Source organism: Maylandia zebra, linkage group LG7 (assembly GCF_041146795.1).
Source record: "Maylandia zebra isolate NMK-2024a linkage group LG7, Mzebra_GT3a, whole genome shotgun sequence".
Classification (NCBI taxonomy): domain Eukaryota; kingdom Metazoa; phylum Chordata; class Actinopteri; order Cichliformes; family Cichlidae; genus Maylandia; species Maylandia zebra.
The window spans coordinates 54,993,669-55,020,234 of NC_135173.1; the positions used below are offsets into that span (position 1 = coordinate 54,993,669).

The following is a 26,566-nucleotide window of genomic DNA, read 5'->3' on the forward strand; positions in this document are numbered from 1 at the left end:
AAAACGAAAGTTCCTGTATCTGGAAGGATCCCCATGTTAAAAGACTTGTCACAGGCTGGGTCTCCGACCCAGCACTCTGAGTTTTCTTTGTATTTTTTGATATGTTATTAGTTTTTGTGTTATTTCCTATTTTGCCTTTAGTTTAGGCAGTTATTGGTTATTGTTCCTGGGTTTTCTATGTTTTGGGGTTTGGTATTTATTCATCACGTATTAGGTCTGTTAAGTTGTGTTGTCATGTTTAGTTTTAGTATTTCCTGTTTTATTCTGACAGTGTCATGTGTTCTCTGTTAATTGTATTTAGCTTTTCTCTCCTGGTCCTGTCATTAGGTTTATGGCTGTCAGCTGTTTCCCCATATGTTTCCACTTCCCCTGATCACCTCATGTCTGTATTTAAGCCTTTTGTTTTCTTCATGCCATTGTCGGGTCGTCTGTTTATTCTGCCCTAGTTCTAGCCTGGTTCTGTTTATTTTGACCTCGGTCTTAGTTATGGTTTTCATCTGTTATTCATCATTAGTCTTAGTCATAGTATTTGCTGGTTATTTTCCATCACAGTCATAGTTTAGGTTTTGGTCTCAGTACCGTTTAGTGTTTTGTTTCTTAGTGTTTTGTCAGTTTACTTTGGTTTCCTGGTTTACTCCTGCCGTCATCTAATAAAGGATCACTTTTCTGCTCAAACTTTCAACTACTCGTCATCATCTGCTTTTGGGTCCTGTTTCCACACACATCGGCGCACCCCGCCGTGACAAGACTTCTGATTGGCTGCCTCTCATCTGGTTCCCAAGAGAACAGTGTCCATATGTGTGCGTGATATTAGTTGGACATGATGCCAGTGATTATGTCACAGTTTCTAGGACAGAGGTTTGTTTGTTGTTTGGTGAGCAAATTTAAAGTGAAATACTTGAGTCCAACAAAATATTAAATTAAAATGCTCACATATCAAGACACCATAATGAGTAAATTGGAACTGTCCATCACTGAGACCTGGTCATTAGAAGTTTTAAAAAGTCAAGTCACAACTCTGACTCGATTTTCTAGGATTATCCCTGCACTCTGTGCAGATACAAGTCTGGAGCTTATTTGTTATATTTTTAGTTTACACTTCTCATTTCTTTGGTGGAATAAAAAGCCTTCTAGTGGGATCCTTGATGAAAGGCATATGAGAATGTGTGTGGCATTTATTTGGATAGGTTTGTCCCCCCTTCCTATATTAATCTGTATAAAAGCAAAATCTTATACAGAAATTGTTGATGGGATGGAGATTGGAGACTTTTTCTGTCAGTTTGACATCCAGGTAACCCACTTTTTCTTCAGCCTGTTTACTCTTTGATTATCGGGAGAGCTGAGGGAAGCACTATCTCCCACCTGCCAAAATCAGCCTGGCAAGCTGTCACAATAGCAATGAAGACACATATACCACCTGGGTGTTTGTAGGTGACACACATTCATGCAAAACTGCAACTGTACGCACACATGCACTGCTTTGTTATGTTGAAGTGCACATAGTTTTGTTTTGACAACAAACTATTCCTGTGGTGCTTTAGAAAAACATTATATGTCTGAAGGTATTAAGAAATCATAACAGCAAAAAGCAGGCCACAGTTTCTACACAAACGTACCAAATTTCCTGAAGCTGCTTTGAAATGCCTCCCATCTAGATATTAATATTCTGGCAAACTTTATTAACTTTCATAAATTTAAAAAACAATAATTGTGTGCACAGGTGTGAATTTATTTTAGATTTTCTCTAAACCAAACACACTCAAAAGTGTCATGGGTTTGCAGGAGGAGGACCCAAATGCAGACTCTTAAGGCAGGAGAATAAACTGAAAGTGCATCTTTATTTAAGCTGGTAGAAAAGTCCAAACTCCAAATAACAAGGTCCTTGCAGTGATCTTATAGTTCAGGCAAGGAAGACACAAGCAGCAAAAACAGGATGCTGTGAGAACGACTGGGGGGAATACACAACTATATATACACAAGAGGGGAATTAGAGGAAGTGAACACAGCTACAGGACATGAACAGAATCTAGGTAACGAGTCAAGCAGGAAATAAAACTAAATACAAAGCACAAGAGGCGAAGGAGTGCCAAAATAAAGTGAGAACATAGACGGGGGAAATAGACATAGACACCATCTAGCTGTTGACTTGAGGTGAATACAAAGAATTTGGAAGCAGTCCTCCATCCTCATAATTCAGTCCACTTTGTGCAGTGTGCTAGGACCACTGGCAGCAAAACAGGTCCAGAGCATGATGCCACCAACACCATGCTTGACATCTTGTACAGTGTTTTGTGTTCGTTAATACTCCTAACATACACTGTAAAAAAATGTAATATAAAAGTATTTTACTGTGTATTTTACAGTTTTGTACTGTTCTTGTAGAATATCATTAAATTCACATAAATAGACTGATTATACATTTCAAATGTAAATTAACGTAAAATCACTGTAAATGTAATAAAACATAATTGTTTTGTTTGTTAAATGTATCTGTCTGTACATATGCATATTTAAATTGTTAAAATACATTCACAAATGTATCATAATTTCACAAATATCTGTCCGTTATTTGAAAGATTGAACTGTTAAATTCAAATGTAATGTTATGGAAAAAATATATAAAATGATTCTTATAAACTTTTACATCAAATAATAATTATTATTATTGTTATTTAGGGCGATCGTGGCTCAAGAGTTGGCAGTTCGCCTTGTAATCAGAAGGTTGCCGTTTCGAGCTCGGACAGTCTCAGTCGTTGTGTCCTTGGGCAAGACACTTCACCTACCACCGACTGGTGATGTCCAGAGGGGAATTATAAAGTGGATTATTATTATTATTCCTATTACCGCAGTCATTGACCTTGTTTATAGGTAATTTCATTGTTTAATCACATTAAAATGTTCCTAATTTAATGTTTAAAAGCACTTGAAAAAGGCACAATCCCATGTAAAATTAGGGCAACAAACTATATTGTCATTACTAACCGTATTTTCATGAGAAAGTTATTTTCTGTTATTTTCTGGTATTATTTTGGCGCCCCGGCTGCCAGAATATTAGTGTTTTTTTAGGATTTTTACGGTGTACCTCTTATCACTGGGACCAGTTAGCCTAGTTTTTGTCTCGTCTGACCATAAAACCATAAAACTTTTCTCTAGAAAGCGTTTAGCTTTTTGATGTGGGCAGCTGCAAGTTTCAGTCAACTTTGAAGGTGTTGATTTTGGAGCAAGGACTTCTTTATTGCCCAATAAGATTTGACGTGTCAAGTTAAAAGACACTGTAGCACCTTCAGCACTATCATATTTGAGCCTGTCAGGATAGAAAGTAAATTCTAACTTGTGAGCTTGTTGTTTAAAGTCATTAAACTCAAGTGCACCAGTGCTAACACCTGACCAGTCACTCACTAACATATGTGGGAAAAATCTTCATTGGGATGAGTAGTGCTTTCTCCCTCCTTTATTTTTCACCATCCAGGCGTCCAACCCCCTACTGCTACAGTTGGGCTGTTGTCCAAAAGATAAGAGTTTGGTCATACTGAGCAGCTCCCATGTGAAGCAGGGTATTGCTGATAAAGAGGAACAAGCACATTTTCTCTTGCTTTGTTCATGTAAATGTGAATTGAATGAGCTCAGGAATACTAGCACCTAAAAGAAGTAAAAAGAAGTGGTCTTCAGAGGCTAAAGTAGTCAATAACAGTAAAGAGTCAACATTTGTCTGTTGTTGTTTTGATTGGACAACATCTGGCATGCGTGTCTTTGTCAGTGCTTCAGTTGCACAGAGCACATTATCTGAGTGCGTGTATGTGTGAGAGCGTTGTGTCCTAAGATGACAGATGAGAGGTTTGCATCAATATTTGAACAAAGCGCTCTGGCATCTCTTTCGGCTGAGGCCATGCTGGTTTTAAGACTCTGAGAGGCAGAGCAGAAACATATTGCTTGTGTGACTCACAGTGCAAAGAAATTACAAGTTGGAGAGTAGATTTAGCGCTCCGGGCATTACTGCAGTCTGACTGAAGTCACTGTGAGACTTGCCTGGGGATAGGGAGGAGAAAAACTGTAGGGAGGAAACAGAAGTGTGACTTAAAATAATGGTATAAAATCCATCTATTATCTGTGGACCAGCGTTGTTAATCAAACTTTAGTTTGGCAAGTTATTGCCAAAGCTATCAATGGGTTGTGCATAGTGGAGTCTGTTTTGGGGCATAGTATTTGTGTGCATCCTGCTGGTGCGCATAACACATTGAGTTTAACAGTTCATTACCTGTCATCTTGTCAGCAGGACACCTCTTGCTAGAGGCTGATGGGTTTTGATGTGGTTGAATCACAGATACTAAACATAATCAAAATTTCACATGTTCTGCGCCTCATTTGCCATTGTACCAGGAGATCAAGAAATCCTATTGTTCCATATCTATCTTTCTCCTGTGGCATACTTGTCATTCAAAAATCTTGAGTGGGAGTGGGGGGGGGGGGGGGGTGTCAATAACAGTAAAGAGTCATAACTGCAAAGGTTGCAATTATGCAGTCAGCTATAGTTGGCTGAGGAGCATAAAACTAGCGCATTTTAGTTCAGACTCATGGCTTATGTGCATTTCCTGAAAATGCTAAACATTTTTTTTTTTTTGTCTTCCTCCTGTACACTCAGTGATCTCAGCAGATGCTCCCCCAGTGCTTCTCACGATCTTCAACACCCACCTATCATCTGCTTCACCAATCTCCTTCCACCCCCATCTCCTCTGCTAGCTTCACCTCTGATCCTCAAACTAGACCATCCATCTGCTGCACCGATTTGCGTCAATAGTGCCTATGAAGACACCTCACACTGGGCATATATAATTAATGCAGCGTTGACCATTGCCAAGCTGTATTTATTCATGTATTTACAAAGACACATTAGCCTGAAAGTCAGTGTTTACACAAAGGCAAATAGCAGCAAATCCACAAATGTGTCTCTGGTTCACCAAGAAACTTTGCACCTTCTTTTTTCAAACTGTGACTGAAATGGCAGCACGGTGAAATAATTAACAAATAATTATGCCACTGACCCTTAATCAACAAATTTAGAATTAATTAGTATGTTTTTTTGTTAACCCGTGTACATACAGCTGCTTCTACTTATTTTTATCCTGAAACCTCTCGTGTGAGTTAATACCATTTCCTGTGTTTCTCTCCAGTTTGTTGTGTCATTTATTTGGTTTCCCAGGCTAATTAAAAGAGAACTGGAGATGCAAGATATGTTTTAGTTGTAATTATGTTACCAATGCTCCATCTACAGAACATTAAATGAGGTCCAGTTACTCATATGTAAGAATAATACAAAACATGAGACGTGCTGTAAAATGTTTCAGGCTTCGAATATTGGACAACACATTAAGGGAATGTTGCATTTTATTAAAGCCATACATTCTCCTCCTTTCTTTGTTTTTCTCCCTTTGTTTCCTGCAAACGCCCACACAGTCAAACACATTTTTCTCGTCTTTGCACTGTTGTCGTGCTTATAATCTCTGTACTGAATGGTATACGCTGGAGAATTGTTTTTGGTGCCTTACACCTGTTGGAAGTTTGAAATCAGAGGTCACACATGTGCCTCTGTGACAGAAAGCAATCTAATTCAATTCGCTACAGTGAACATTATGCATGAGACAAGAGACCCAGGAGCCACAAAAGGGACACAAGTGAGTAAATGTGCATTTAAAAAAAAGCTTCAAAGTGTAGAGAGTGGTGATGTGGTGACAGAAACCGCAAATGTAAGTTCTTTTTCATCCATTATGACTCTTTCAAACTGAAGTAAGCATGCTTTGTGTGAATGAAGGAACAGAAATTATCAAACCCGTCTATGTGGCACTTCATGCCTTGCTGTATATTCAGTTCCTCTCACTACAGCAGGAATAAAAAGTGCTTGTTGCAGCAAGCAGCTTTTCAGGGTGACCAAAATTAACGGGCTATATTAGCTATTGGTATCAGTATTTACAACAGCCAATAAATAAAAAGTAAAGTAAAGAAGAGGTATGGAATACTCCCCTCAACCATGTTATGAGTGCTGATGCTGCACTTTGCAATTTCCCTGTTGGCAACATGCATGTTTGTTACGCCACAGACTTAACAACCAGCTGATCCAAGCAGACACGAGTATAAACAAGTAACTAAACAAGTAGACATTAATGTTTTGTGTGTCTGAAAAACAAAACAATAATTAAATGACCAACATATAAGAATGTCAGATTTTTAAAATCATCACAATTGTTGATATCAGTCTTTAAATTCTTATATCAGTGGTGCCCAAAACCATACTGCAAAGACAGCAATGATCAGTTAACCCAGAAGAAAATATTTACTGCAGATTGTCAAGTTTGAATGTTTGATCATTTACAATAAAATTAAGAATCTCTAACTTTTATTGTAGTTTTATTTTGATGCAGAGAGAAAAAACAAAAAATGCATTACATAAAAATTATAAGCCCATCTGACTTAACAAATAACACTCAAACTTTTTCTTTTTTGAAAAAAACTGAGCAATCACACACAGCACATCCTGGAAAACAGTACATTATAAAGCCACCTATACAGCAAGAAGCTTCAGCTCAATAATGAGGAGAAATTTTGCACCATTCCTCCTAATTGTGTCATAGACTTGCGTTAAGATCAAGACTTAAAAAAAAAACAAATTTTTTGTGTTGGGTCTGTGTGTTCATAAAGTGTTACAACCACTTCCTGTTAAGAGCAGGGCTTTAGGTTCTGAAGGCAATTGGCTCCTTAACAAAGAGGATCCTTCTGCAATCAGTTCTGCCAGGAAATGGAATATACATGCCATTTGTGAGCCATTCACAGGCTTTGTGTGGAATGTGGGTTGTGTGATTTTGTGTGACATTGGGGAAAATATCTATAAAGGCAATGTGGATCATGGTAAGCCTTTTTGCACTAGATGCTGGGTGAGAAGAGGTCTTGTTGTTAACTTTTCGTTTCCATATTGATAGCTCGCTATGAAAGCTGTGACCAAAAACAGTATAGTTTCTCCTCTTTCGTGATATTTTGATATAGAGACATGGGTTATTGCATCAGTGAATCCCCGGGAGCCAAAACAGAAGACTAAGTAAGTAAAGGTCAGAAAGGCTCTGCTTAAATCGGCCAATGTCAGTAGCATGCAGGTAGAAGCAGACAACACAGACAAAGACCAGACAAACAAATATCAGATTCAGGCAAAGGTCACAATAAAGCGGGCACAAACTAGCCTAGCTCTGTGGGATGCTATAAGCCTACTGAAGACTATCTGGAACTGATATATTTAAACTGATGATAAAGGAATGAGCACCAGATGTGAAGGGAGGCTGGAAGGTCAAGTGATGCAGGTGGTGGGGATATCAAGGTAACTGTAGGGCGAGGAGAAGTTTAAAGGTTTGGCATAGAGACACAAGAGGCTACTGGCAGGGAAAACAGCAGAAGAAGTGCACACGTAACATCTGGGTCATGATCTGTAGTCTGAACTCTAAGGTTGGGGTGGAAGTCCATATAATGTCTGAATTTGATAAATTTCCATCCATCCATTTTCATCAATTTATCGAAGTCAGGTCACCGTGGCAGCAGGCTATGGAAGGTATTTCAGATGTCCTTTTTCCCAGCAACATGTTACAGCTCCTCCTGTGGGATCCCAAGGCATTGACAGGCCAGACAAGATACAAAAGCTCTCCAGTGAGCTCTTGGGTCTTTCCCAGTTTGGCTCACCCAGAAAACCTTTCAAAGGGAGCTGTCCTAGAGGCATCTTGATCAGGTGCCAAGAATTTGATAGGCATAAAACAAGAAACAGCAGGAAGAGGACATGTTGTTTGAGCCCTGTGTTTGTGCTGGCACAGTCAGAGTACCTACATGATCTTCAGCAGTTTGTGTGTCAAGATGTCAGTTTTCCATAGCTTCAGCTGATGTTTGACATGGATACAGGAGAGCGATGGGACATTTGAGTGTGCTGAATGTAGAGGAGAATTTGGCAAACACCAGCTTGTCTTTCTGAATCACAGCTGTCATCTTTCTCTTTGGGAAACAGTCTACCACCCAAAAGATTTACCGAATTAGTCCAGTCAGCGAGCGGCTTCTCCCCCTCATTTTCTTTAGATAGCAAAAGCGAGGAATATATTGAACTGACAAAAGAGACCACACATTGCTTGTAATTTTGCATATGAGGAGATGGCGTGTTAAATTGAAACATTAACAGGTGTCCTTTAAAAATGCCTTAGAGCTAATGTTATATTAGCAGACTGTTTGTGTTTATGGTACAAAAGTTTGTTTGCTTGTGATGCTGATAGAGAGGCAGGGAGAGGAAAAGAAAAAGAGGGTGTTTAATAGAGCCATCACTCAGCCCTTTGGCAGTGATATCTTGTTTTCCTCTCAGAGTGGGCTAGATGTGTTGGTGCCCCTTATGTGTTATTGCCAGGCGAAGGCATTGGTTGTAGATCACTGTGAAAACCGTGAAAGCACAAGGTGCAACGGTTCCCTGAATGACAGCGACGAGAAATATTGATAGGAGAAGATTCAGCCTGTCCTGTGAACATGCAGATGAACCAGTATAAAATCTGGCCACAAACTGAAAGAGTGCATGTTGCTAGAATGTTAAAAAGTATAACGTAATTTGAGCCAAATTGCAGAATACTTGCAGGAAGTAATGTGTGCATACCTCAAGCCAAGCCTGATTTTATGCATGTGTGTGTGGACTGGACTAAAGGTTACTTCACCTTGCTTTGATTTTACAACCACTACCAGTTCAGTACTGAATGATGTAAGGTGTGTAGTAGGCTTGTGTTGCTCAGACCTATCAAAAATATACTTAGGGCCAGCTCCATGTAAAGAAATGCTACAAGACTTTAAATCCTATAGCTTACTGGCAGTGAGTGTAAAGATTTAGGAGCAGGGGTGATGTAGGTTTTTCTAAAACTTAGTTTTCAAGTTTCTTTGGCTGTGTTTATAAGATGAAACAATGCTGATTTTATTATCACTTTTGCACGACAGTAAGGTTTAAGACACCCAGGATTTTAAAAATCTTTAGAAATTTTGAGAGATGTATTGTTAATGTGGTCATTGCATTTGGATGACACATTTTAAACATAAGGGAACCGAGGACTGCTCCCTGAGGAACACCTACATTTTAAAGACTGTACCAGGATCTAGAAGCACTTCAACCCATCTTCTCTAAAACAGCGTTAACAAGCAAAGAAGCATCCTACAGTATAGGCTTTGCTTGATGTTTGTGATATATGATCAGTAGTTTCAAGAGCAAATAACATAATCTTGCTGCCTAAACACTTAAGTCCTTGTGTTTCCAGTTATACACCGAAATTACCCAGCATTTTAAATCAGAGCAGGTTCTTTTCCTGTATCTGTCTTATTATGTTCCAAACAGCTGAATAAAAACTGAAAACCTGAACAGACTACTTAGTGAAATAAACCTGTAATACTTTACTAATGCAGATGTTGATGGTACAGGTATTAATAGCAGAGGCATTAAACTGCCATGTTGGTAAGCATTAGTATAATACCTGATCTATTACCAGAAGAGTCATTACTCTGAGTGCTGTTGCTTTATTTGACAGCGATTTGTTTGCGTATTCTTGCTCCCATCTATCATTTTCTGGATGCGCTCTCACGTCTATGTTTTGCATCTATCCAAACACAAACATGCCATGTCAATGTGCCGTTCGCAAAACAAATTGGAGCACTCTGTACAAGAAAAGCTTGCCTGCGGCTAGTCATTTTGAAATTAAAAGCATGTCTCTTTGTTCAGCTTCAATTCCAGGAATGAGGGAGAGAATGTGAATGTGAATGTGTCGCACGGTGGGGAGAACACCAGGCAAGTGCTGTGATTTTCACAGCCAAGGAATCACACAGACACTTTTTATCTATTTCCCTCGATCAGGAGACATCCAGCAGGAAAGGTAGGAGGATTAGATTAGCTAGAGAGAGGAAGAGAAAAGGGGAGAGTGGGTTCTCTAATCCTGATGGGATTTTTCAGAGGTACACACATCACTATGGAGTGCAGTGTGCAGTGGGGAGTTGGTATCAGGAGGGGAGGTGTGCGGGACGGTTTGCCTCACTAAACCCTTCACACTTGCATGAAAGAGGTTCCAGCAAACTAGGGGATTAGTCAGAGTGTAATTACACTTGTGGGCCTCAGAAGAAGCAAAACGTGTGCCGACTGGAACACATCTCAGACGGGCAAAGGAAGAAGGGAGTAATGCCTGTTAATGTGTTGCCAGTGTCTGTTCAGTGAATTCTTAAACTGAATTAGCTGTCTTTAGTGAACACCAACAACTGACTCCAAAGCTGCTTTTATAGGACTATCATTCATCTTCCTGATCAACATTAGGATGTCTGTATCTTGATCAATTTCAGTGAGATATTTATTGGAGTAATTACACTTAAACTTTTTTATAATAGCTATTTTTACTTTGTGGGAGTGCTGTCCATAAATTCAGTTTGTTCATTGAAAATTGTGTCTCATCACTCAAATTCTAGCTGGTTGTGAAGTAGTGTTTATATTTCATGTTTAGCACTATAGCAGGTTTACCTCATATCTCAGTTATCCCGAGAAATTCCCGTAAAATTGGCATTCTTCACTTTCTAGCAAAGCTGTTTCGCTGCTGTTTTTTGTTACCTTTTTTTTTTTTAAACTTAAGAAAATAATATATATGTTGAGTCAACTATTGATGCTAACTGAAGCTCAGGTGTTGACACTCTCTTGTTGTTTTTGCACAACTGTGCACCAACTTAATGTGACTGAGGTAGTAAAGACCACAAGCTGGGCTGGTTGCAGAAATCCAGAGGAAGAGGATGAAATGAGGGAATGCAGAGAGACAGCTAAGTTAGCTTTATATGATATATGGATTTATATAGCACCTTTCTAATCACTTTTGAGCACTCAGAGCACTTTGTACTACATTCACCCAAACACAGTCACTTTTTCTACACCCAAGCACTATTATCTAAAATTCACATTGTAGATCCTGGGGTTCAGTGTCTGGCCCAACGATACTTCAAACACTGACTATTGAAACTGGGAATCAAGACCCTGACCTTATGATCATTATTATTATTATTATTATTATTATTATTATTATTATTATTATTATTATTATTATTATACAACACACTCTACCACCTGAGTAATAGCCAATATTGTGGAAATACTGCATACTCTAATTAATAATGATAGATTATTGTTTAGTAGGTGATGTGGCCAAGCAAGTAGCCAAAGTAGAGTTTTCCCTGGACATTTTAAGGAAAAGTAACATAACTGATTAGCATTTTACTTTAACTTTTACTTTAAATTTCTGTAGTCTATTGATACTAGATAGTGGAAAAGGGGTGGGATTAAATAAGCTTATGCTTCTTCCTGCTCCTTTTTGAACATGGACGTTATTTGGAGTTGTGGTTGCTCGTTTTCCTTTTGTTTGCTTTGTTCATTTGTCTCTTTTAATTCTATTTTTTTATACTTTTTCAACATGTTCAAAATAAAGATTCAATCAATCAATCAATCAACAGTAACTCAAGTAAATTAGTTCAGACTACAAGTAAACCTTGTGCCTGCACAACATTATTGCGTAGTTAACAGAAAAATGTTTTCTAACTGGGATATTGCATTTAGGGTCAAGTAATTTGTTTACATTTGGGTGGCACATCACCAGCTGCTAGTATCTCCAGGTTTGCAGACGGTTGTAGTCGACGGTGTGTCTTTGCCTGTGGTGAAGCAAGTTTGTTTTGACCTTTAGTGAGAAAAGTTTTATTGTGTTTGTTGCACAGCACTGTGCTTTGTTAAAATTATTGAAGTAGCTCTTTTTATATGTACTGCAATGTCACTGGATGCTCACACTTGTGTGTCAGCTCTTGCTGCAAAATCTGCCTGAATTAGTCTTGTTATACGTGCACTAGGGAGCGCAGGAGCTCGGGGTTGCTATGACAATGATAAGGTATGATCAGACATGATCTTGCATTATTGTTTCATCAGTCTGAATTTCGTTCTCATTTAATCCTTTAGGTCAACGAGGTGAAGCCCTCCAACATGGACAATCTGGGACCCTGCCTCACTTCCTGGAGGAGCCTGTCGATGCCTACATTGTCAAAAGTAATCCCATCAAGCTCCGGTGTCAAGCTCGGCCTGCGCTCCAGATCTTCTTCAAGTGCAATGGTGAATGGGTCCACCAGAGCCAGCACATGTCTCAAGAGCACACTGACCTCACAACAGGTACAGAAAGTTGTTTTTTTTAACATACATAACATGTGTAGGATGTGTGTATAGCGATAGTGTATGGTGTATTAAAAGAGTTGTATACACACATGATGTGTAAATGTACACATAATACTCAATTCCATCCTCCCTGTCAAACCGTATCTGGCATTTTACATTATGTGAATATCACTCATATCGCAGACAGCAAGCACTGAAAGTCTCAAGCAGGAACTTTGCTAATGGGGCTTTGTGACAATGCCTACGGCTACATCCAACCCTGTAAATGTATTTGCCTCACTTCTACAGACTACACTCTGTGTCACATTTGATCTGAGCAGAAATGACAACTGTTAGAGCATGAAACGCATCAACTTGTTCAATTTTGGGATTAGACTTTGAACTCTGAATGGTGTCTTTTACTGATGCAACTTACTGAAATCCAGTTGTTGTTTTAACTTCAAAATAAATCCATTCAGACCACAGAGGCATTTTTCCCTCTTTTCTAATACTCTTGTCAGTTTTTGTTGCATCACCTCACGATGGGTATAAATATCTCATGATTGCACTTGTGTTTATACAGCGAATTTAGCTGTAAAACAAAAATAATTATACTTCCCTTTTTCCTCATAATGTGCTTGTATTGTAATTAACTTTTTACAAGCGTATCTTGCAAGCAGCTCCTGTTTTTATTTCAAAAAACGTTCGTTTTATTTGTGGTCTTGTATCCATTTGTTCACAATACACATAATCACCCGTACTCAAAAATTAAAACTGTAAAAAAAAATGTATTAGTTGAATGATGGTTGGTGCTTCACTTAACACACAGTAGCATGCATTAATTCCTCTCACTGCTAACAACGGACCTCTAAATTTTTACTGCCTCTAGTCTGGATTCATAGCTCTGCTCCCATCTGGCTTTTTATCACCACTCATATCCGTCTCCAGTAGGACGGTCATAAGGAAAGGGATGTACAGAAGGCAAAGGGTTTCCAGAGACAGAATAGTATCTCCTCAAGTAAAATAGTTTTTTCTGACCTGGACTGTGTCAGGATGTTCTAAACGCTGGCTGCTGGAAGATGTATCGTAATAGTTTATTCTGAACTTTTGAGGAACTTTTGCAAAACAGAGGCAGAACACAGAAAAACTTAAGTTTTCCATGTACATCTGTATTTAGATGAATTGTTAAACTCACTCAGATTTTTAATGCTATTCTGAGGACTGTTTTCTGTCCTCCAACTGTTGTTATAGCACCAAAGATGTGGTGACAGTAAAGATAAGAAGCTCTTGTAAAGTAATTTAATAAAATATTTGATCAAACATATACACATATGTACCTATATATAGAGAAACTGGTAGAAACCACCCCCATAAAGTGACAGCTTGATCCTCCTACAAGTAGGATTTATATTTTGTTTATTACAGTTATACTGCAGACTCTTTGGAACAGTTCTGTTAAGCATAATGCATTTTTTACTTGAACTTAATAAATTAAGTTTAAGTTTATTAAAGCAGTAGGATCAGATGAATGTTATTAAAGGAGCCAAAACCCTATGCCACTCTGCTGTCTTTCTCAGCTCTGATGAGGTTCATTTTATTATTATTATACTACACACAGCATGATCAAGAAACTGACCTGACAGCCCATTGTTGATCAGCGGTGCTAGTTTCAGTCATTGTGCAAAAGTACTGTTTATAAGGTTGGGAAAATCTGCAGTCAGCTGAGAAGTCACTTGGATGAGTGACGAAAACATTTCTCCCACTGAAAACTGTCTTAAATTTTTGAGCTTAAGTTTCTGTCTCCGTGTTTGAGTCTACATTTGGGTCCTCCATTCCTGCCTACACACAGCCGGACCATGCATGAAAACATACTACACACTGGCTTTTGAGTCTGGTCTTATTGTTACACTACTACTCTACACTGCTATTTTGAAGCCAGCTTTTGTTTGTTTGTTTATGTTTTGCTTTTTTCCTAAAAACCAAATTATATTTCCCTTTTCCTGATAAAGTGCTTAAACTATGTTGCAACAAGAGTTTCGAAATGGGTTAATTATACTTGAAAAGCACAGAAGGTGGAAAATATGGATCTAGCCACAGTGATGTCATCGACTGCTGTGTGAAGTCTGTTTTATTTTCATTGTCACCATCTTGGTAAAAGGGGTAGCCATTGTTGTTAGCCAACTATTATAACTTTTATAAGTATTTGAGAACTGGGAGAGAAGACAGCATTGCAGCTAGAACTGTTGCCTGTGATGGCCGCGGGATAGCGTTTACACAGTTTCTCTGTCAGTTTAGGCACCTGGCTGCGTATTGGTTCATTTCAGCTTAGAAAACCATTTTTGGAGATGTCATATTTGGGAGCTACAAGGGGTCCATCATCATCCTCATTTCAGGGTCTGCTTACAAGTGAGGACACAGGAGATTGACAGATGGATTGGTGCAGTGTTTGCAGTAATGTAATAGGTGTAGTGGTCTGTTAGGATGAAGAGAGAACTGAACGTGAAAGTGAAGTCAACATCCTCACCCGCCACTAGCTATGGGTAGTGTCCAAAGAATGAAACTGTGGATTCACGCAGGACAAATGATCTCCCTCTGAAGAGTGGGAGTGGGAGGGTGAGGTGCTCAGTATTTGGTGAGGGGCTCGTGTCAAATGGACCCAGTTTTTGTGGCTCAGGCGTCAACCATAGAATGGATAGATGGCATTAAATAGCCTTAATGATTCAGTGGGGTATTTCCATATTTTATACAGTCTGTGTTTGGAAGCCAGATTCAAGTGGGCATTTCTGGAAGTGCTGTTTTTGGTACTTCTGTGTGACATATTTTTAGACCCAGAGCTTGCTGGTTGACCTGAACACTGAAGGACATAAGGGCAAAGTCAGTGACAAGCTGATGAACGTAGAGGAGTTTATAGTGACTAGAAGGCCTCAGAGTCACTAAACACACGCATGTGGCACATATTCAGGAAAACAAAACAGTCACTAAAAAATATTTGCTCGCTTCTTGAGGTTAAGAAAAACACAGCGAGTCTGTACTGCTAGTTACTGATATTCCCTCCTCTTATGTGTGTAAGCAAACACACATGTGCAAGCAAACACACGTGTGCAAACAAACACACGTGTGCAAACAAACACATGTTACAGATCCCGACTGATAGATAGACATCTGACCTCTGCTGCATATTTCAACATCTAACCCATGCCAGAGTTATTTCATTACTCGTGTATTGTATATGTCACGGTTCTGGGTCCGTTCGACCCAGCATTTTGAGTTCCTTATGTTTTGGTTTATTCTGCATCTTGGAGTGCTTTGGGGTTGTCTGGTGTTTCTTGATTATTTGTGATTTGTTAGTTACTATTTGAATTCTATGTTCTGTTTATTCAGGTTTAAGGAATTGTTGCCTATTGTTTGAGTTGCGTATTATTAGAGCTCCATGTTTCTGTTTACTTGTGATTTGCGTTCTCATGTTTTGTGTGGGTTTAGTTCCGTGTGTCATTTTCTGTCTGTGTCTCAATGTCGAGTCTGCGTCTTTGTGTAGTGAGGTCTTGTTTCCTGTTTTATTGTGAAGGTCTGCGTCTCTTGTGAATGTGTTCAGTTTTACCTCTTGTCTCGTCTCGTTAATTGCTCCCAGCTGTGTCCACCACCTGTGTGTAATCTCCCTGTGTTTCTCTGTGTGTATTTAAGTCGTGTCTTCTGTTATTGTAGTTGCTGGTCCGTCTGTGTATCTACCATGTTCTGTTCGTGTGTTCTCCCTGCTGTCACGGTCACATCTTCCTTCACGTTCAGGTTCGTGTTCTTGTTCAGGCTCAGTAGTTTAGTTGTCCCAGTATAGTTTAGTTCTCCATTTACCGTTTGTCCATCTATATTTTTGTGTTTAATAAACCACCCTCACACCTTTATAAGTGCCTGCGTTTGGATCCTATGCATGTTCAGAAACAATAAATACTAGCCTATTAAGTTCTTCATTCAGGCACATTAGTCCATGCTGAAGTAGTATTAAACTCTGAGGTAGATACACCAGTGAAAACAGTAAAAGTAATTAGAGAGCAGAAATCATTTGAGTTTAATGTATTCATTATAAGTTTCTGTTATTGATACTTTCTTTGGTCAATGCACCCTAATGGTAAATTGTACATTTTCATGATTATAAAATAATCTGCTTACCTTACTGTAATGACTGTAGTGTATATATGTCTGTATGTGTTATATCTCAGCAACACTTTGCACAAACATTATCAGATATACAGCGATTATTAATACTATATGGTTTGAAAAAACATTTATTATAAATTCTTTTGATTGAGAAAATGCAATGCTACATTCTACATTTGCATGTTTCACATTCAACATATGTCATTCATGCCCAACCTATTATATATTCATAACATAGTGCAGTGTGTTTTATCATGGACAATTGCAGTGGTTCATGTAAAATGTATGGTAAATTAAAAAGTTTGCATGAGGGTAAATGGATTGTTTTATGTAAGTAATCTTAAAGTTTTTTAAAAAGTTTATATTTTCTATAAAGAAGTTCTTGCTTTTTGAAACAAGGGATCAGCATTTCTGTGTTGAAAAATAGCTCACTGTAAAATGATCTGCCATAGCTACCAGATTGATTGAGTTTAAAATAATTCAGCTCTGCACTTCATGTTTAAATCCAATTATTCAATGTGTGGCCCTTAATTTATCTTAGCCAGTGTGGCCCTCTGGGGGAAAAAGAAAAGAAAAGTTTCCCGCTCGCACACTAGCAACTGAATACTGGATTTACTGGATGGGCAGAAACACAACACTAAATATATCCTACTTGTCAGAATGTCTCAAAAGGATTTTGTATTCGTTAAGAGGACATTTGTCTCATTATTGACCATCTCAGTGCACAACCATGTTACCCGACACTGCAGAGAGAAACTGAAAATAAATGGAGCAGTTTGGTGTGGAGCTGGGGAGAACAAGCATGAAGCTGTGACCCTCTGGGGTTACGTTAAGTGTCTACAAACTCATAAAGCTACTTGATTGGATGATGGCTGAAATAGTACAGAACAAAATGTTTCGACATTAATGCCAGTATCATTAGATTTTAAAAAACACTGGACCTGGACATTTGTGACAGCCCACACTTGGATGTGACTGCATACTCTGACAGTCTCCTTTTGAAGGCAGTAAATCGCTTCAAATCTTGAAATTATCATTTCTTAACACATCATTTGTGCACTGTGGAGTTGTTCTTTCGAGCGCAGCATAATTTTTTCCCCTATACCATTTTTTTCAGATATCACCCCATTCCATATTTATTTGTTTTGTTCAGTTAAATTGTAATGAGCTTTTGCAACTAAAATGGAAAAAATAATAGCCAGCAGCATTATTACCCATCACTTTGTGGCTCTCTAATACCCTACAGTACTTTTAAGTGAATTTCTCCTTTTTTTTGTACTGAGGAAAAATAATATGCCTTTTCCACTTGCATTCTTTGATCTTTTTTATATAAAAGCACAATTTGCAAGCAAAATAGAAAAACTATTCGTTATTGCTACGGGGTGAGAGAAAATAAGACTGCATCTTAATCATTTAGTTTAGCAACTCAATACCAGGTTTACTTTTCAGAAGTAACCCTTTCTTTCAATGACAAAGAAAGGATAAAAAACATTACATTTTGTGTCTGAGTTTATGTCTAAAAGATATTCTATTCACGTATTATGATTTTCTGACATTCTGATGATGATGATTATGTACGTATTATGTATGACTCATTAAAAGCAGAAACCAGTATCTCAAATTATTAGCTCATTTCCTAAACTCAATCAAAGAATGATTCACAATAAACGCTTAAAAAAATGAACTGTGCTCAAAATGCTGACTTAAATCATTTGAATACATGTAAATTCTATGTAAGTACCATGTGAAATTTACTGTTAGTAACAAGCACTTTTTTCTTTAATGATTAATTATTTGGATTAATAAACCTTTAATTTTAAATACCTCAGCTGAATTTTACTCAGAATCATGTTTATAACGATGAAAAGCATGTTTTTGAATCCAGAAATGCTCAACTTTTTTATACATTACATACTTGCTTCAGGCTCCTTTGTCACAAATTACTGCCTGAGAGTGGACTGGCATGGAGATGATCAGCTTGCGGCACTGCTGAGGTGTTATTGAAGCCCAGCTTGCTTTGATGGAGGACTTTGGTTCTTCTCTATTTTTGGGTCGGGTGTTTTTCATTTTTCTTCCTATATATTGAACATTACCTGTCAATTACTGACCCGTCCTCTTTGTTTATATGAGAATCTACCTTAAAGCTATTGCTCACAGAGCCCTTAGCATGGCTAAGACAGTCAGACTGCACATCACACTGACTCTCAGGGGGGTGAAATGACAGCTTCTCTTTCACAGACACTTTTTCACTCACATATGCTGCATGCTTGGAAAGTAATGTGTGTTTTCTTCTTCTCGGGTCTCAGCAGATGGTCACTCTTACTGAGCCTGGTTCTGTCTGAGGTTTCTTCCTATTTAAAATTGTGTTTTTCCTTCCCACTGCGAAACAGTTGAGTACTATAAGGTCTTGGCCTTACTATGTATGTCATCATTGCTGTGTAAATATAATAGAATTGATCTGATTTATATTTTTTCCCTTTCTCTCACATTAATGTATTTTGATGACTTCTGCTCTTTTTCTCACTTTTTTGTCTTACCTAGTTACTAAACCTAAGCTCTAATGCATGCATGTAATAAGACAGTATGACCTGTTGAAACCCCAAGCTGTTTGGTTACCATAGTGATATGTGGCTTTGCTTCTTGGCCATGCTTTAGTACTGAGACTTCATAAACACAGAGGATTTCTTTCAACCTGACCAAAGATTTCGTGGGCCTTTTCGAACAGTATCCGTTACCAGCCATATCTATGTTACACACAGACAGAGCTGAGCCAACAAAGCCCATGTTGAGAAAATGAGCATCTTGCCTTAGACACTGGCTCCCCATCAAGCTTCATCTGTAGGAGGCAGTTGAACAGCTATATCTCTGGACAACCTATTATAGTCTGACTCAGGTGGTAGAATGGCCACTGGTTTCAGGAGAGAGCAGGGTGCTGTAGCTATTAAAGCAGTAAGCTGTGAATTAAATGCAGACAGACTCAGCAACACATGCCATAACACTGTCTGCCCAGGGGGTTTAAGGCACAGGATGGACTGTATCTTTCCAGAGGCAGGTAACTCAGCAAGGCAGATATACATTTACCATTGTGTTGTTCTGTTTTCCTCAGATTTAGCCTTATATATGTCCCTCCCAGGAGGCAACGCTGTAAAAAAGGAAAAGAAATGTAGATGTGTAAAGTGGTGGCTTTGGCTCAGGAACTAGAGGAGCTTGAGTAGAGATAAGATACTGAACCTCAAATTGCGGTATGTGAGTGAGTGATAGATAAAACCACCGTATGCCTATGGGTGTGTAAATTTGACTTACAGTGTGAAAGTACCTTGAATGGACAGTAAGATTAGAAGAGCGCTGTACAAATGTGAGTCCATCAACAGATTAAGTGCAATAAGCAGAGCATTGATGAATCATGAGTTTCACAACTTTTAAGATGTGTAGCACAGTAAAATATTTTTAACAGCATGTAATGGCTAAATATGTGTTTTATACCTCTAATTCATGTCCTCTGGGAGCTAATCGTGACTCAGCTTAAACTTTAACACAAAAAATACTGAGGTTTTTTTTAAATTTTTGTGCAGATCATATCTATTTATTCCAGGATGCTGCTGTGTATGTAACTGAACTCTTACCACTTCTCTGAGACAGCACTGAGCAACAGGGTCACTGTCTTTCTTCACTTGAGGTTATGTATTTTCTTCTTGACAAAGTGTGTCTACAGAAAGATAGAAGTGCCTTTTCATTGGCATTTAGTTACTAAGTGGTAAACAGCCAAAGTGCTGAAAGAGTCAAAGGTATAATTTCTTGTTTTCTGAAGAATCAAACCATGTCACTGAGATATATAGTGTAGGTTGTAGAACCTCTAATGAATGTCCATTTGTTATCATTATCCATGAATAATAACGTTGTTGTGCTATTCAAACCATTAAGTGGGCAATGGTGCGCTGTCACCCTGAAATATATTTCCTCTATCAATACAGAAATGTTTGCTGAGATAAATGATGACACTGAATGCTGAATTTCCAAGCATTGTGGAAACCATTTGAGTTTTATAGGTTTTCTTGCATTTGAGTGAGGTGATTTTTGATTGTATAGGTTAAACTTTGGGAATGAGTGCTTTGCAACTGACCACGTTTTATTCACTTTACTGTGCAAACGTCTCGAGCCACCAGTAGTTTATTTCTGAAAGTTTTTAGAGTTTTTCTTTGGACATTCTTTGCTTTTTCACTCAGACTTTGTATATTACTTGCTTCAAAGTAACTGTTACTTATTTGGTAAGCTCCGTAACATTGACCTAGGAATCATTCAAGCACACTGAATCCTCTCAATTTGAAAAAATGGACAACTCGAGGACAAAATATAAAGGTTCAGGCCTGAAAAACTATCTACAGCAGATCAAAAGTATCTGAAATAATGCTCTTAAGAAAATAATCCAGCAAAGACCAAACACAGGACCTTCAGTTTATCTATCTACTGTTCACCGAAGTTTCATCAGAAATGGTGGCTGCCATTCCTAACAAAAAGAAAATAGGGTGAAAAGGCTGAAGTCTGCCAATTACACAGGAACTGAATTGAAGTGTCATCGGGTCTTATGGAGTGATGAATCCAAATCTGAGATTTCTGGTTCAAATATGTGTCAATATGTAGAGAGGAGGTCAGGAGAGAGGCATAAACAGTGAGTGCCAACAGCCATCTGTAAAACTTGGTGAAGGCTTTATCATGGTTGCCTTTCAGACACTGGTGTTGGGGATTCTTTAAAAGTGTCATCAGTATGTTGACCCACTATGTAATACCATCTGGAATGCACCTAACTGGAAATTGCTACATTTTTTTTAGCATAGCAACAATTCCAAACACACTGCCAATGTAGTAGAAGCCTGGATAGATACCTGGATAGAAAAATACACACAATGAAGACTATCGGTCATGAACTGGTTTTCCTCAACACTATTGAAGCAGTGTGGGATCACCTTGACAGAGAACAGAGCAAAAGGCAGCCAACATCCAAAGAAGTCCTTCAAGAAGCCCGGAGAACTAAGATGTTTGCAAATATAAAACAAAATGAGGCAGCTATATATATATATGGGGGGCGTATATATATAGCTGCTGTGCACCTGCAGTTTAGAGGTGCTGGAAGATGGCCTTTTGTTACAGAGTCAGGCTAGCTGTCACCCCATGAGACATGAGATCAGCATCAGTCTTATTTTTTTGCTCTCATCACAAAGGTGAATTACTCCTAACCCCCAAATTCCAAGCTCTCCCATTTAGATACAGTTTTTTGAGCTGTTACAAAAAGCAAAGTTTCTTGCGTGACGCCAGGCATTGTTGGATGAAGGGGAGACGCTTTGGATGGGCTAATCAAAATCATGAATCAGTGAGGGAAGAGCTAAAGCAGACAACAAGATGGAGGGCTGTGGGGACAAACATTAAACTTCTCCGACAGTCTCATTACTGCTCTCATACCTTTTGAACAGATCTGGCAATCAGAGTGGTGTTTTGAAAACAACTCACTAAAAAAAGAGTTTCTCCAAGCATGTTGTCTGAATAATGCAGAGTTTGACGTGAATGTAATAAGGCAAAACAATCCGCAGCTGAAAACAGATGCTGTGGCATTCAATAACAAATAGTGGAGATGTGTGATATAGCCCAGTTAGATTTTCTAGTGATCTGCTGTACTTAAACTAATGTTTGGGCTGTACATTAACTATAGAAATCAAAAAACACAATAGGAATAATTTATTAATGCCATTACTACATTTGGCATTTTTGTATTTTTATCACATAAAAGCTAAAATGCTTTTCAAAAATTGAAAGTAAAACACCACTTTGCCAGACAAAAAAGGAGGCCATGACACATGGGAATATTGCCTGCTGGTAATCTGGTGTTTTCAGATAGGAGGGGGGGTGAGAAGAGAACTAATGGTCATGAGAGCAGTGTGAACTTTTAATCATGTCTGATTTCTTTTTTCTTTTTTAACCCTAAACTGCTTGTGTCCGTTGCAGCCACGGGATGTCACATACACTGGCACAACAACAAAGATCTAATTGAGCAGTCTGATGTGCGCAGAAGTCTGTGTGGTTATTCTGCAGCAGCCTACTTCTGTTTGCACATGATTTAATCAATGTAAACACAGTGAATCACTGCACACAATGGCTCTGCCCAGTGCTCTACTTTTCAAATTAGAGGCTGCAGATTTATCACCAAGCTGTCCTGCTTCCTTTAGACAGGCATGTTTAATTAAAGTAACTAAAGGAAAAGGTTGTCGTATTTCTTTTAGTATAAAGCACCTGTGTGTGCTTAGTATCACCTATTAATTTCCAACTCGTTGAATTATCTTTTCTGAACTTTCGTCTCCTCATTTGTAAATGCTAACTCAAATGTATTATTTTAATTTTTAGCATTATTCCTGGAGTTGTGGCTCAGTGAGAACTGACAGAACCTGGTTCTTTTCTGCGTGTATTCCCAGCATGCTTATGATCCAGCTTTCACCAAAATACCAACACTTTGCTTTTGTGCAACCTCATTTGAATGAAACTACAACTACTCTCTGTGCCTCTTCTCACACATTTGTGCCAAACACACTATGCAATAAATGAAAATACCAAAGAGAAAAACACCAACATTTAAAAGTGCTACTTGTGGCCTGTCATAAAAAGTAAGCTGTTGGTGAGGTATCCAAAGGGAGGATGCTTTACTTTATAACAAACACAAAGCAGAAAATGACCACTCGGTTGACTCATAATTGGCAAGACAGTAAAAATAATGTGTCACTTACTTGGCATCTGCATCCAGTCAAAGGCATGAGAGTGAAATATGTAATTGCAGTCACAGAGTCCAAGTCAGCAGCCCACAAGGAATAAGAGACGACCAAAATCTCCTTCTTGAGGCTAAACTGCAGTATTATTTTTTTCTCTCCCTATCAGAGAAAAGAATTTTCTAGATTTTTATTTGCCTTCTAGGCGGGTTCTTGTTCAGTTATTGTAAAAATTACATTAATGATATCACAAGTGGTTAAAAAAGCGCATAATTTTTACTTGACTGACTTATTCCTAGAGGGCAAAACGTTCCAACATACTGAACAGCCAGAGCTACAGCCCAGACGTGTTCATTTTCTGTCTTCGGCCACAAATATTTAGATCGCCTCTCAGAAGTGGCAAGTTTTGGGCAATGCATGCAATCCATTCTGCTCCTGCTGTTTCTGTATTTCAATGAGTAAAAAGAGTCCCTGACATTCATATATATTTCATCTGGATGAGCCAGAAATTCTGTCTGGGAACAAGATACTCTGATTATTCAAGATATTCTGTTGTCAATTAAAAGGTTGGAGCTAATTAATTAATGCTAATAAGCTACCTAAGATCAATTATGAGTAAGTAGTTTAATCTTTTAGGCATTTTGAAGGGCTTAAGAAACAAAACACATTGGTCAGAGGTACAAAAGTAATTGGACAAAGTAACATCATTCATGTAAATCGTTTGCAGGCTATGACTCCCTGAAGTCAACAACCCATGGACATCACCAGATGCTTTTTGCTCCCTTGAGATGAGAATTTACAGTTGACACTTTCAGTTGCTGCTTGTTTGTGGTTCTCTCTGCCTTTATTTTTGTCTTCTGTTCCTGAAAGGCATGTTCTTTATAGGTGAGATCAGGTGACTTACTTTGCAGTATGGTGTGAATCTTTATCCATTTGGGATCCTGTCAGTTTTGCAGCATTTGGTTGAATATGAGCAGAGCCTGTTTGTTTTTGATTCACAGGACAAACTCATACTGCTACTTCGGTCACAGTTTTATCAATAAACATTTGTGTCCCAGTTCCATTGGTAACCATACATCCACCATGTTTTACATATATGGAAAGCACAGTTGTAGATCCAGGCAATGATACATTGGCAATGATACACTAACAAAAGTTTTTGACTTGTCTGCATTTTGTGAAGTTTCTTTTCTGAACCATGAAAATAGTTCATTCATGTGCTTTAGTTGTTTTCTGTGGTCTTTCAGGCCTTTTTGTTTTGCCGAGTTGGTCCAGATTGGTGACTCGGCAACTCCTGAAGTTTTTACTGTCTTTCCTATAGGTTCATTTTGGTTTTTCAGCTGAAAGACCACCTCCATCATTTGCACTAAAATGTCTTTTTAGCTTTCACATTTAAAATGATATTATTAGAAAGTTAGAAAGCATAGATGTAACACTAATAATAAACTTCAGATATTAAGTCTACTTCATTTGTCCTGAAATAAGAAGGGAATGGACCCCACCTGTCCATGTAACTTCTTGTCAGTCAGTTATCCAGTTAATTTTGAGCCTTTGAGAATGGGGGACCCTCTATTCTTTCTTTCTTTCGTTTTTTTGTGCAAAATCCCTTGAATTAAAGCTGAAAGTATCCACTTCAAACATTGGCTGTTTGATTTAAACTCAACACTATGGTGGTGTAGAGAGGCAAAACTTCAAAAATTGTGCCTTTGTCCAACAAATTATGGACCTAACAGTATCTGGCAGACTGCAGAGGGAAACCGTGTTTCACCATCCAGGTTGGAGAGATATGAATGGGCAAATTGATATTGAAACTACTAATATAGAGAACATGACCCTGTCAGATTAACACTTGTAATCATTTCATTTATTTAAAATCCTAGAAAATACATTGAGGGAGAACCCTCATTTTCAATAGCACTGGAGTGAATAATAATACATAAATGTAGCAATGAACGTGCTCTTTATTGTGTGTGCACTCTGTGCTTTAGATCTTCACAATCAGCCAATTTTTATGTGCCACAAAGGGTCTGTGATCAAACCATATTTTATTCTGGGATCAATATGGTGTCCCTGTATTTTAGGGAAAGGCAAAATTTGACTTTTTTAGAAAACAAAATGTAAGTAATTATTGCTGTGTGTCAGTTATAATGATTATGCTCCCTCCTGATTGCAAAGAGCTCGGAGAATAATTTAACAAAAACAAAAATTAGACATCAGAGGGTTAAGGCTACACAGGACTGTAATCACTAGGGATGGGTATTGTTTAGGTTTTATCCAATACCAGTACCAAACCAGTACTTTTGACACGGTGCCGGTGCTTAAACGGTGCTTAAAGAATGGAGAACACAAAATTGCCTACTACGCTTGCAAAGGTAAAATAATTGGCTAGAATCCAAAGTGTATGACATTTCAGGAAAAAAAAGAACTGTGGTGTGTCTGTGCGCATTTTTTAGAAGTGAGGGGTGTGTCTGTACGCAGGTTTTAGAAATGAGGGCACTTCTAATGGCACCGGATACCGGTACCCATCCCTAGTAATCACCAAGCATGCATGTCTTGCATCCTTATAAAAAGTAAGACTTAAAGGGCAGAAATTCTTATCCTCACAATCAACAAAACACATTATAAACCAGCAAATGTTTGAAAAAATAGACAGGGGTATTGGCAGGCTGTTTATTAACAATTAAAGATGAAATTTTCAAACGAATTATTAATTATTTGTAATTTGTTTCACTTTAACCATTAAAGTGCAGTAAAAACAACTATTTAATAACTAAAAAACAATTTTGAAAAAACAACACTCACACACACACAGATGTTTCAACAAATGCTTCATCAGTCCATCCAAGCACTCAAATGCTACTCTTTAGTGTCTTGATAGAGACTGGAAACAATGAGTTTGGTAGAGGTTTAGTTTATATTTTCAGTTGATGTCGGAAGAGAGAGTGAGTTAGATCACTTGATATATTGTTGCTAAGCACACACTGCTTTAAAAACTACATTGAATTGTATCCCTTTCTTCCAATAATCCTAACACAACCTGTCCAACATGACAGAGCAGCAAATCCTTTCCTTAGCTGCTTATCTGACTATGGTAACACCTTTGCATATAGTTTGTGCTGTATCACACCATGGTATATATGATGTCACACATGATTCTTTTTTTTGACACATTTAATATGAGATGATAAACATAACACCCTTAGATGATGTGTTTTGACAAGACTGCAAATGACTAAAGTTCAGTTCATTCACCACCCAGTGAAAGGGTTTATCATTAGAGTTCTTAGAGTTATCAATGAGATAGTTAACTTTTAGTGTAGTACAGGTTTTCAGTAGTTTGGTCAGCACACTGTTAATTAATGCAGGAAAGCAATAACAGAAGTCAAAAAGCAAGGGTGGAAGGAACCATAATGTAAGTCTTGGCGAGGAATAGGTGGCGTAGCCTGACTGAATTTACAGCATCTTACCAAAA

The 26,566-nt window shown here is 38.2% G+C and overlaps 1 protein-coding gene across 1 annotated transcript in view; it reads left to right on the forward strand.

Moving 5' to 3' along the window:
• LOC101466129 (netrin receptor UNC5D) overlaps positions 1-26,566 on the forward strand; it is a 203,242-nt gene that overhangs the window by 113,112 nt on the left and 63,564 nt on the right. Inside the window, exon 2 of the mRNA XM_004549902.3 lies at positions 12,011-12,217. Coding sequence (XP_004549959.1) covers positions 12,011-12,217 — 207 coding nt within the window. The remainder of the gene's footprint in view (positions 1-12,010; positions 12,218-26,566) is intronic.